Source organism: Anastrepha obliqua, chromosome 1 (assembly GCF_027943255.1).
Source record: "Anastrepha obliqua isolate idAnaObli1 chromosome 1, idAnaObli1_1.0, whole genome shotgun sequence".
Classification (NCBI taxonomy): Eukaryota; Metazoa; Arthropoda; class Insecta; order Diptera; family Tephritidae; genus Anastrepha; species Anastrepha obliqua.
Window position 1 is genome coordinate 182095103 of NC_072892.1, and position 13628 is coordinate 182108730.

At 36.5% G+C, this 13628-nt stretch overlaps 1 protein-coding gene across 3 annotated transcripts in view; it reads left to right on the forward strand.

Moving 5' to 3' along the window:
• LOC129242832 (sodium-coupled monocarboxylate transporter 1) overlaps nt 1-13628 on the forward strand; it is a 191984-nt gene that overhangs the window by 139037 nt on the left and 39319 nt on the right. For all 3 annotated transcript variants that reach the window (XM_054879696.1, XM_054879712.1, XM_054879703.1), the window contains 2 exons: nt 2711-2970; nt 5302-5449. In XM_054879696.1, coding sequence (XP_054735671.1) covers nt 2760-2970; nt 5302-5449 — 359 coding nt within the window. In that variant the 5' untranslated portion in view covers nt 2711-2759. The remainder of the gene's footprint in view (nt 1-2710; nt 2971-5301; nt 5450-13628) is intronic.

Below are 13628 nucleotides of genomic sequence, written 5' to 3' on the forward strand. Positions count from 1 at the left end.
AACTTATAATTTACTTATTACACAAACAGTTTACAAATTTATGCGCGCGTTACTTCGCTTGATGGCGGTTCAGCTTACAATAATATTCTGTCCTTTCGTTCGTATCGTCAACGTCTTCGTTGGGTATGTTCACGGTACGGTCATTTCGGTCCTTTTGTTTCGTTCCCTTGTTGTCCGTATTAGTCCGGTCGCACACGGTGCGCTCTGTCTCCTATTGCGTCTGTTCGTCGTGTCCGTCATTTCCTACATACATACCTATGTTCAGTTTTATAATTTTTTTGTTTTTATTCAAATTTTTTTTGTTTTCTGTCTATGTTTATAATTAAAAAAAGTATTTTTACAAATATTTGAATTCAGTTGAAAAGTGGTACTGATTTAACTCTTAATTCGTATTAAATTCAAACAATTACAATGAAATAATAATAAATAACAGAACGTACGACTATCACAAAAGTTGTCAGTGAGACATACAGGACAGGTACTAATAACGTGCTGGATATTCTCTGGGACATCCAAGCTACAAACTGGACAAGCGGTGGAAGTTGATTTTTTAAAAGGCCAATTAGATTAAGCAGCCCTCTCCTTGCACGGAAAGATCAGACTTATAGCATAAACAGGAAAGTCGGCACTGAAATAGCCGATGTTTGTAAATAATAGACCATAGACAAATTGTGAGATGTAGATTTTTCGGCTGAGTTTAAAACACCGAGAATTTTTTGACATTTATTTTTTCTATTAATATCTATAACAGGGTGCGTAGAGTCTTGAACTGAAAAAGTTGAAATTTCCACGTTTGAATTTGATGCTGTGCCCACAGTTGGATTCCATAAGTCCAGACTGGTTTGAGCACAGAATTCTAAAAATGAAGCTTGTTAGGTTGGTGCGTGGCAATAATTCGGGAGAGCGTATGTTGGAAACATAAAACACCAAAACGACAGAAAAAGGCTTTTCGAATAACGGTCGCCCCTCGGCTGGCAATGGAAAACCCCCGCTATGGAAAACCCCCACTATGAAAAAGCTTCTCATAAAAACCATTTGCTGTTCGGAGTCAGATTCAAATTTTAGGTTGTTGTCATTTAGCCATCAAGGCGCGCGCTACAAATAGGAGGAGGAACTTCGCCAAACACCTAACAGAAGTGTACCCGCCAATTATTTATTTATTTTATTTTGATGATTGCTGCTTACTTACACATGCAATAACACGTCTTGTTCGTGTTTGTGATCTCGTGTTTAATGGATCACAGCTTAAACGCATTGACTGTATATTTTTGCAATTATTTTTGGTAAAAAGATTGCATTCGAACTAGAAAACGAGTGATAACTAAGTCTTAGTCACTCATACGCCTAGTCTTACAACTCCACATAGCCTCGCATTAGTAATCCATAATGTTACTCATACGCACTGTACTCACATGTGTGCATGAATGCTAACATCAAACACTCCCATAATAAACACTACTTAATTGATTTTATATGCAGCAAAAAATTACTTCAAATTCACCTCACGCGTTTATATGTTAGCTGGCTTTATAAACACGCTTTGGCTTTTAAATTTTACTTAACAATTGGCCCCAACCATTTCAGCTCCAACTCCTCTCTTATACTGTGAGTTTAATTTTTACAAATATGTCCATTTTATCCTGCAATATGCAGGTTTTTATAGCATTAAAAGCTTAGTTCATTTTGCTTCGTTTAGTTGGTTTACTTAATGGTTGTATCCGATGCTGATAGAGCAGCCAGCAAAAAACTCATATTGTGCCCGTAAGGTCACAAATTTTGAGCGCACAAAAGGGATTAAGTAGTTACAGGCATGAATATAGCTACAAATGGAAGTAATAGTAAGGAAATATGAGAATTTAAATGCGGTAACGATAAAGGCCCGTCTACACTAACTAAAAAATTTACTAACATTTATTAGTTCGTAGGAAAAATTCGAAATACTCAAGCTTTTAAATTTCGTAGGATGAAAATATGTATGTATTGGAATATATGGGCGATAATGGTTGTAAATGAAATGCTAATTCGTGCTGATGAATAGGTTAGGGATGGCTTCGCCATAAGTATAACACATAGCTCCACATGCGACTAATATCCACCTCTCATAGCTCTTTTGACGTTTTAATAAAGTAGAAGCAAATTGTTGAATCTTAACCTCGCGAAGGAAGGGCAACTAACTTTTACGTCACATATCAAAGTGTAGGCTCAGCGGAACTAGGTCCCATCTATTCAAAAGTATAACAGGCAACCAAAGGGATCTACTCTTAGCCTCCTTGCTGAGAGAAACTCATGAATTAATCATCCATACGACTTAAAGCAATGCCAATGGATGTTTGCAATCGTATCTGCTGGGTGGCTATCGGCATTAACATTACCTTCTTTGGACCTCAGTTCATCAGGAACTAATTAGAATTTTTCAAAAATTTTGGAATGCCGTTTCAACTCAGACATAAATCCGATCAATTTAAGAAATCTTCTTCTTCTTATTTCTTCTTGTTTTTTATTATTTATGAATTACTTAAACCCATAATTTTTGATAGGCTCCAAAACATCCACTTTAGCTGCAGATCCTAATTTTGGCCGTTCCAATTACTCATACATACATACGCACATTGTAGGTGTAACAACAACTTTAATTTTATAACAAATACATTTGCTTTGTTTTCTTATTATCCCCCATCCTAGCATTAATTTCTCTTTTTTTCTCTTACAGTTCCTATAATTTTTAAAGCAACAAACCGAAATCAACAACAACAACAAAAATGGCTAAAGAGCTACATACACTTGGTTGGGACTACTTTATGTTTGTATTATTCATTCTAATTACCGTCTTTGGTCCACTTTGGAAACGGATTTTTGGCAAGAAAAAAGAACGCAGCAAGGCTGATTATGTTTTTGCCACAGGTGGCATATCCATTGTGGCAATTATGTTATCAATTGCACGTGGCACACTGGGCGTTCGCACGGTTCTGGGTAAGTTTTATACTACAGTTAATAGCAAAATAACAAAATACAGTTTTCGAGGTGTGCGTTTTATATTTTGAGATGGAGGCATCTGGGCATTGTCCATCAATATGGATTTAAGGAATTTAACTCATGATGCTTTAAAGCAAAAGTACTTCGGCAGCTTTGGTGTACGGCCAATATTATATTTCTTTGGCTTAGGTTATCATCAAGCCTCTATCTTGGCCAAGAAGGAGTATTCTAATTGTATTTTTGATGCTGAGATATCTTAAAAAGGGTTTGTTCTTTGAAAATTAGAATCTACCCAAAATTAGGCTGTCGAAAATTAATATATTTTACCCCCTTTATGTCTTTTAACAACTAAGTATCTTGCAAAGGATTAACTTCCCGTCCCTGAAGTGAGCATCTTTAAGGACTGCCAAATACGCTTCCGCAGCTGTTATGACCTCATTATTTAATGAAACGCTTTCCACGCTTGAATTTTTTTAGCTCTAGGTGAATACCCACGGTGGATGATACAGCAATTCACACTTCAGTTCACGTGTTTTAGCTATTGGCAAAATACTCTTGTGACTCGGTGCATTTCCCTGATGGAAAAGAATTGTATCTTTTGCAAACTGGGTCTTTTTTCACGAGTTTTTCCTACAGCTGATCTAAAATGTTACAATCAGAATTAACTGTTTTACAAGTTTGCAAGTAATCCACAATCAAAATTTCTTTCGCATCCCAAAAACGCCCATCCGTAGTGCTGAATCGGCACACAAAATCCACTTTATACTTGGAAAACGTACTAGATGCTGCTGGGAAAGTCGCATTCGAATGTGTTTTTGTTCCATTGTTAGCGAATGCGGCGTTCATTGCGCCCGCTGCTTCCTGAAAGCCAATGCTTCAGATAAAATATTGCTTACACTGCCCAATGAGATGCCCAGGGCTGCTACGAAATCTCTTTCAGTCACTCGACGATTTGCCTGTGTTTTTTCTATGATGTCCGCTGTTGTTGCTGTTTTTGGACGTCTTTGACGTGGATCGTCTTCAAAGCTTGTAGGACCACATCTAAATACAGCAACCCATCTACTTACTGTTCTAATTGATGGCGAAAAGCCCTTATACACCTTCAACATTCGTTCATAAATTTCCTTTGATTTTAAACCTTCCACAAATAAAAATTCAATCGCTGCTGATACTTGATTTTAAAGTCGTCGATAATAAAGGGCTTGTAAACAAAGAATAAATTCAAAAATTGAAATGAAACTTCCCGTACCTTAATGCGAAGAGTTTACCAACACAACAGAAACAATTTGGACTAAACGCAACGACCACTCTTTTTGTACCAAGACTTATTGAACAACTTAGCATTCATATTATGCTCATACTTTATATTCTCTGGGCGTAGTATTAAATAACTTAAATCCTTTATAATCCCTTTTTCTGGCTAATGGCTTAAATAATCTCACTTGCATTAATCTTACAAGGGAAATGGAAGAATGCGGGGCCCCTTTTAAGTGAAGCAAAAACAAATACTCATAACGAAATTGATTTTAACGTTTTTTAAGAAAGAAACAAATCGTATATGTAAATAGTAATCATTAGCTAAACAAAATATTTTCTTTACTGTTTTATTTTGCCCTTTATTATGTCAACTCTAATGAAAAAAAGGTCTACGCTACTTGTTTGCTTACGTGTAAATTTTAGCTGCTGAATAACGCCAACTATGAGACAATTCACGTACGGAAATATGAGATCTCTGTTTGCATATCCGTGCGCCCTCCCCCACTATTTTCTTTTTTTTTTTTTTGTGAATCTTGCGTTAGCACACACGAAGTTTTCTGGGCGTTTGCGCACTCAAGGCAGTCGGCGCTACCTACTACAAATTCATGTTAATCCGGTGATTTGTTGAGCTTGTTGAGCTAAGTACCTTTTGAGTAACTACATTTCACTCCACCCAAGTTAGAAGTGCCACTGCTGATAAAAAAGTTGAAATTTAGCCAACCAAAATACGCTTGTACGGACTTCAAGAGATTACATGCGAATTATGCAAATAAAGTAACTGCTCGACTCTTGGCTACCACCTTGAAAATTTTATTTTACATTTACACCACCTACTACTACAACAAATTTCTCTTCTACTACGAAGTTATTTATTATTGTTTATTTAATTCTTTATTTTTATTTATTTGCACAATCAATTAAATATTCTACAAATACAGTACGACTCGCAGCAAAAGCGACGGTGGCCTTCGGCAGTACTAAGAAAATAAAAACTTTGTTTTGTTTAATTTTTCATTTTTTCTGTTATGTTTTTTTTTAAGTAACTTATATACTAACACTCAACGCTTGCAGGTTATCCCAGTGAGCTGTTCTACCGCGGCTCGGCAATGTGGGAAATTATTTACGGAATGGTCAGCGCGTATCCCATTGTGTGCTTCGTTTTTGTGCCAGTTTATTTTAATCTGGGCATAACGTCCGTCTACCAGTATATAGATTTAAGGTAAGTTGTATTTGTTTCTTTAATTCTTAACTATTTTCACAGTATCATGAGCGTAAACAATTAAATTGGTGGACGTTGCAACAGCTGCACCAATCGGCGTAGGAAAGCAAACGCATTTCTACCTGTCTTTAATTACAAATTACTGCAAAATTGAATATTTCAACAAACTTCACTAGAGACAAGCAAACTAAATTGACAAATTATGTGGATATAGGGTGCTACAAAAGTGAGCCAAAGTATGTAACTAAGTCTGTTCACAGTTCGAAAGTCAGGCATCCCGTACTGGAACGGTCGGAGTTTATGCAAAGGTTATCACTTCAGTTGCATCCCCTTAAATTTTCACTTTTTGAACATATATTTAAAAATATCTGTACGAAGAATACGTTCGTTTAATCTGTAGCGTGCAGCTTCTTATTTATACTGTTTTATATACTTGGTAGTGGAAGTACTGTTTTTCATGGGGGAGGGTTTTTACGTAGCGCGTCCCAAACCTTTCTTTTTCACATTGGCGCGCTCTCAAACGATTATTCAGGAGCTTGCCAGAGGATACTTGGCCGGAACCCGGAAGTTGTGAGCTGCTTAGACTAAATGCAGAAGAATCGTCTTAGCCACTCCCAAGTGAAGGGCAATCAGGGACTTTCCCACTTGCGTTGACTTCTATACATGGAGCCATCCTCCTTTATTATTTGGACTAAGTAAGCAATTGAGTGGTAACTACCACTCTACAAGGCTCTCATCATGCCCGTCCTATCGTATGGCGCACAAGCTAGGATAATTTTCTAGAGACGTTATAGGTCACTTCTTATCTATAATAACAAAATTGTAAATGGAAGCTTCGCGATTTAAAACTTCCTATTTGTGAAAAAAATTTAGAAAAATGTTTATGATTTAACAACAACAATTTTTCTCCATTTTTGTTTAAATATACCTCTAGGAATTATTATTCCAAAAATGTCCCCTTGCATAAATTTCTTAAACACAGCATCTATCTTACGATAGGTTTTCTTCCACTATTTTGAGTTCAAAAAGGACTACATCTCTGATTTCTAAGAAAATATCGAAAACGTGGCCCAGATGATTATAGGCAATCACACCATAGCCATTCTTGTTGCAGTTTTACTCGAGTTTTGTTACCGGTAGAGGTTTTTCTAAATATTCTTAAATTTTTCATAGTCCAAGTTTTAAATGTCGGCTGGCACAGTCACGCTATACTACTTATTTGTGTTTGTGTGTGTGTGTTTTTGTTTTTGTGCACAGCTTCTGGTTAATACACTGCGTTCTTTCCAAGCAACTAGCATTCAACGCGCTAACAAAACCTTCAAATGTGCTGGCGACAACTTTTAATTAAGCGCAAGAAAAGCACGGACACTAACAGCCAGTGCACGCAGGAGTACCAGAGGAGCGCTGTTTGTGCAACCCAAGTAAACAGCAAAACAAACACACAAACATTTGACAAATTTTAAATTATTTTGTGCGTACATTTAAATATCATTAAGTGAGCAGGCAACAAGCACTCTCCACTCTCCGTCTTCGGTACCAACACCAGTTCCGACCAGTGGCAAACTGGCGCAGGTCCTTTCTATCGGCGCATGTTGTTCTTTATCTGAGTGGATGAGTTTGTTAATTTGTGTAGAGTGAAATACATAAAATTGTCACTGAATTGCTTTCGCATTGAAAATTAGTTAACAAATTTGTTATCAAATGTTTGCGTGTTTAGTGTACATTTAATTAATTGTCTACTCGTCATCGTCACTCTGACGCAGTACAAATCGCATTCGTCGTTCGCATTACCATTTGGAATTGAAATTAAATGGCCAGATAAAATTGATGGTAGCCATGTTCCGAAGTGAAGGCACATTTTACGAATGGATTCTGTTTCATACAGTTTTACTATACACATCTGCTGCTGAACGGTTAACGGTGAACGGTGAACAGTGTAGAGTGTTTGCGGATGTCGGCGGTTTCTCGATACATCGCCTAGACTAGCTGAAAGTAGTAGATTGGCTGTATTCACAGCTTCAGCGCAATGTGGCGAAAAGGAAATATTATTCAAACTTCATTCTGAACCAACTTGAAGTTTTTACGGATCGCAACATGTATTTCATACGTACATACAAGGTCAAATATTCCTTCCTGATCTGTATGAGAGTCATTTGGTTAGTGCGTTTCACATTCGTCTAGTTAACTCAGATTCTTCACTACCCATAAATGAAAAGTCGCAGCCTTCTGTCGATATTTTTTTTTGATTGACTCCATTATTTATCGCTTCTGTTTATTAACATCTACAATACTTGAAAATTTAAATTAAAATTATAATAACCCAATCGTAAAATAAAAAAAAAAAAATATGTACAAACAACTAAATTTCCTATGACTAACTTCGGTCGCCAACAAAAATATAAGCTTTTTAAAATAATTCGAGCGAGGTTTTCCTTTTAAGGCTCTTGCAACGACTGTCGTCTTTCATTAGCCTTAATTCAAAAGTATTTGGGTGCAAGAATAATCTCTTTTTATAGCGGGTTGCTGTGTTTTTTATTTCCTCTTTAACCGTCGTTATTTTGATATTCCTGTGGATGTGGGCATTGGAAACATACCCCGAGCAATTTATTATCATCATGAGAACTGAAATCTCGATAGTATTTCGATATATTAGTTGGCTGCAATATCCTGTAGCTGTATATCGTATGTTCAAATGAGTTTGCGAAAGGCCTTATACGAGAGAATTTTGTTATGCAGCGATAATTGGGATTTCTTGATTAGTAAACAGTAGAGTAACTTTAAAACCCAAAGCTTTTCTTTTGGCGAGGATATGAGTTTTTCAATTGAGTTTTAAGTACATATGGATGCCTAAATACTTATTTTTGCTGAGTTTTGCTTAGATTGTGGGATATTGATGCCATTTATGAGGCAGGCAGACCACTTCCTTATTGGCAAATCCATTTGGTGAGTTTCATGTAAGAGTGAAGAAACTTAGAGTTGAATATGTGTGGTGCTTCGTCTGAGTTGGGCACAATAACTTGAGAGAGATGTTTAGCAAAGCAGTCCGCTTTCTCAGCACTCGTTTTGCCCATATTCCATCTGGGTTGATAATGCAAGGGTTTTGTTGAATTGGGTGCTCGTGTGACGTCAATTCGCACCAAATGGTGGCATTTGTTGACGCAGGAAATCTCAATGATATGAAATTGGAAATGAGTTCTGGAATCATTGTTTCACATTCTAAAATATAAATATTTAAATAAGAAATTCTACAAACCGTGATTTTTTTTGTTGATCAATTTTCAATATTCTTTAGTCAAGGTGGCGCAAAATTAATCACCCTATCAGAAGTTTTATAATTTTTGCAAATGGCGTTGTACATCATTCGTATTTGACACGTGTAAACTACACAGCTGCAATATGCAAACGGCAGGCAATAGCAAGGACCACCTTGTAGTTTTAAAGAAATATTTGCATATCAATTCATTCAATATCACTTTATTAAGTTATTAGACTCAGATGGGAGGATGTCTGAGTCAATAAGTCAAAAGACCAAATGCCATATATCTTGGCATCTTCATGCCAAACTGCGCTGGAAAAAAAAGGAGAACTTTACTTGAAATTAAATAAGCTGTATTACCTCATTGGTAGGCGCTCAAACTTATCAATCCCCAACAAATTACTTTTTTACAAACAAACACTAAGACCAGTTTAGACTTAACCCCTTAACCTACGATATAGATTCGAAGTTATTGCGTCGAAATTGTATAAAGCTCGCGGAATTTTTTTAAATCAGTTTTAACCCAAACTATGCCGCGTATAACATTCACTTTTGCTCCAAGCATCGTACGCGGGCTATGTCCGACAATGTAGGTTAACCCCTTGACATACATAAACATATACAAATCTGAGGATGCGCTAGCCAAAAGTGCCTCACCTCTATCCAACGCCTGCAAAACGTAATCCTGCGGTGCACAGTAAATGCGCCATACCACATAAGGAATAGCGACCGTCGTCAAGATCTTGGCCTACCAACTCCGGCTAAGGTAAAGAAACAATTTTCCATAACTCACAAGCAACGACAAAAGGATCGTGTCCACAGGGCAGCATCCAGTTTGCTGAAGTTTCTCGAAAACAAGTTAAATTGAATAAGAATCGTTAACAAAAATATATAGTCGAAATGGAAGATATTTTTGCACTGGAGAAATACTTATTCTAAAATTAGCAGATTCAAAGAAAAAATAAATTGGAAAATTCGAGCAAACGAGAAAATGAGCATCAATGAAGCCTACTTGGCTCTTTTTAACTTTCATCCGCGGAGACATTGAGAATCAGACTATGTAACTTTATTTATATTTTTTTCAAATAAGGAATCGATTGAAGTAAAAAAAAAATGGATTTTGTGGATATCATAAAACATTCTCCTTTCTTAAGTACTCCAGCGAGAGACGTCGAAATTTAAATGTATGCCGCAAGAAGCAACAAAGACTTAGTACGTACATACATACGCTGGTATATTTAACATACATAAAGCAATCTAAATAAATTATATGCTGCGTGGTACACCACAAATGATACAGCTGAACGCTAATTTAAATACCACTTTGAGCGGCATGTTTCTTTTGCACCACGTGAGGCATGCCGAACACAATACTTGTAGCTGATTAAGTGCACCTCATCAATATTAGTGCATGCATACATAAATATGTATTGATATACACTTTGCAGTGTTTTTTTATAAACAAAAAGGGACTAAACAGTAAAGAAAAAATCACACCGTATACGAGTATTGCAATGCGCGTGGCGAAATCGTGTGCGAAACACCCACATCTCAGGGTGTGCAATCAATCAACTGGAGCACATCAACATCATCGCTATTTGGCAGCTAAACACTCCGCACTCATTTACTTCACTTAACTCGCATTCACACGCTCACTGTGTTATTATTAATATCTCTCTGCTAGCTGCGAAAATATTCAATTATATGCGCTTAAATTGACATTAATGGCTTAAAGCGTCAATTTCCGCACTCGTTTCGCGCTTCACTTCCGCTCCATAGGCCTCCATAGACCTTCATGGCTTTCCGTTCAGTAGGAGCGACGCATAGAATGCATACGCACGCCCACATATACAAGTAAACACAACAAAAGCCTATGTGGGTGTCCTCACACTGGTATGCGTTTGTACCCGAGTGCTTGGGGTGATTTCGGTTTGGTTGCACTTTTGTTTATTCGTTTGTTTAAGGCAAATATATTCATATATCTCTATATGCCGATGACGCTTATCTTCTCGTATGTACTTATGTATGTATTAATTGCCGTAAGCCTTTAAATGCCAACATACATACATACATTATATCTGATTAAGTGTTCGGGCATTTGTATGTCCACTAATATAAAAAAACACAATTTTTATTCGATGCGTGACATACATATTTATTGCAACAAAATGACTGCAAATACCTCTAATAAAAGTGTAATATTCATAATGGCATTAGTTATTATTGAAATATATTTATATATTTAATCCTTCCTCCATATCCGCCGCCCCTACACACACATTAAGCATGCATCATTTGTATTCAATCCAGATATTTAGATTTTTGGAAAATTTTAATTAATTCATTTGAAGCTTAAATATTATTAGACCTCTGCATTATTGCGTAAATGAATTTTGTATATATACGAGGGTACAACAAAAGTTCCGTAAATTGGGTTGAAGAAAGGATACATTGTTTGTGTTTAATTTTTAATTTTCATTATTTTTATCGTCTCCATTTAATCACCATTCATTTCAATGCGTTCTTTAATCTGTAAATCCACGATGGGAGACAATCTTCAAAATCGCGACTTAAATTCAGCATCAGCCGCTTTCAAATTGGAAAGAAAGTGATGAAGGCGGCGTACAGACTCAAGTTAAATGAAGTCTGGGGAAACGAAGAGAACACTCGTCACTGTCAGATAAGCCACCAGTTGTCGGAGCAGTACTCACTGTTCTCGATACCGGCTGACTATCGGGTGCCTTATGTTTGCTTCGTTAGGAGGATGTTTTAAACTCAGATAGAGATCAATGAAGCCTCTGTAAACATACCACTAGGCCCTGAATACTTTCTTGTGTCAATTCTGCATCGATTCAAAAAAGGATTGACGACTTCATGAGGTGTACCCATAGAAGACTTTGGCCTGATTGGACTCCTGCAGAGTAGCGAAGTGCTTTGTAAAAGAACCAAAACGGAAATTAGCGACCTTTTCCTAAAACGCAGTAGAAAGTACTGACGGGATTAATCACAAGGCACAACGCCTGTGATCTTACCACCCATACTGTATCTATCCTGTCCCTCCATTTCTTTCACAATAATCTATCCGGGTGTAGTACAATGGTCTTCCTGACTGAGTTCTTGGACTTGCCCAACCCCCACAAATCTAATCTAACCGCATTTACTATCTCTTCATTACTATCAAAAACTTTTTCTCAATATTTTTTTCATGTTTGAAAATAACCAGATAATATGGCGGTGGGCTAATTCCTACAAAGCCAGAAATCGTAATGAAGTTACTCATTATTTCAGCAGTGTGAAATTGTTGAACAATTTCGGTAAGCAGTTTTCACTATATCATTTGGCAATTACTATCTAAGAAGAATCTAACGGATTTTTTGCTCTAGTGAAGACTTTCACAGGTGGATTTGCTACTTTCTGGCTCCATACCTTAGATAGCTGTTTGGTGTCCAAGCCATACTTAAAACGCCACGCTTCGTCACCTGCTCCAATCATACTAAAGTTGCTAGTCTCTTCATATTCAAGTTTTCTTAAAAATATTAAGCAAAATTTACTCCAACTTCTTTTTGACTCTCATAGCATTCAAACCCAATTCACTATACCTATATCATTTCCTGTGTCATCCGTTGGTCTCCGTCAATTTTTCACTTCACCAAGACCACATTTAACTCGTCAGTCGGAGATTTTGGGCGTCCTTCTCGAGGCTCATCCCCTTCATAAAAATTTGTAGTCTGGAGTCTGTGATATCAATTACAAATAGTCCTAAGAGATGAAGTGTCAGTTTTATATGCAATTTTGAACTCGTTAAAAATTTCCATATGATTGAGTTGACGTCTAAAGCCACATAGTACCTGTATTGAGTATTCTGCGTCTCCGGCGGAATTTCTACTGGCATTGCTCAACTATTTTAACGTTTTCTCGTCTCCATTCTAATTGATTTTGTGAAATTTTAAATGAAGTATTGTAAGACTGTTAAATTTTTAAAATAAATAAAAAATACCATCAACTTACCGAACTTTTGTTAGTCCCCTCGTAAATAATATTCTTCGCATTTTTCCTATAATCAGATTTAAGTTTGTAAGCCCAAATTAATTATTCTTATTGCGCTTTTATTGAATAGTTGGTGTCAGTTTGTACTAAACCCATTCGAAATAGAAAATTAGTATATGAATTTATTTTTGTGATAGCCCTGAAAAACGCCTTGGAAAAACTGTAATTTGATTATGAAGACATTGTAAATGGTATTACTTGCATTTAAATATTTTTTAAGGCATTCAAGTCCTTCTCGCTGTTGATCATCAAGCGAAAATTTGAATCTGTGGAAATATAAATTAAAAAGATGCGCGTAGATATTCCGGCGTGTTGATGCGAGAGCAATTCACGTTTATGCAACATACTTTTAGGAGGTACAAATCTTCCGCAATAGCAAACATTGCTGTACAGTATGGGCATTAAAAATCCAAGAAATCAAGCAACAAGCAAAGAAGGAAAGGAAATTTATTTTAAATTATTTAAGAGACAAACTGAAAATACAGGTGGCGCGTTCAAGTGGATCATAAACAATTTTTATAAGTGCATATAGAACATACATCTGTACGTATATAAATTGTGTCTATGTATATATTTTATGGATAAGCGCAAGTAGTTTTTTAATCCAACCAATTCCCATTCTCCCACAAGGAAAGACATTGCGTCAATTCCCACAAAAGCTGCAAAACTTTAGCAAAAAGGCAAGAGCGCAGAAACACACACACACACACATGCATAAGTTGGCATACTCATATATGTAGACACCAACCCAGGGTTGTATAATATTGCATAGAAAGGGGCGGCGGTAGGCGCAGCGAAAGAAAAAACGATGATTTAGAAATAAAATATTTGGTGTCTTGTTTCAACACCTGAGGGAGTTGAGGAAAACATTAACAA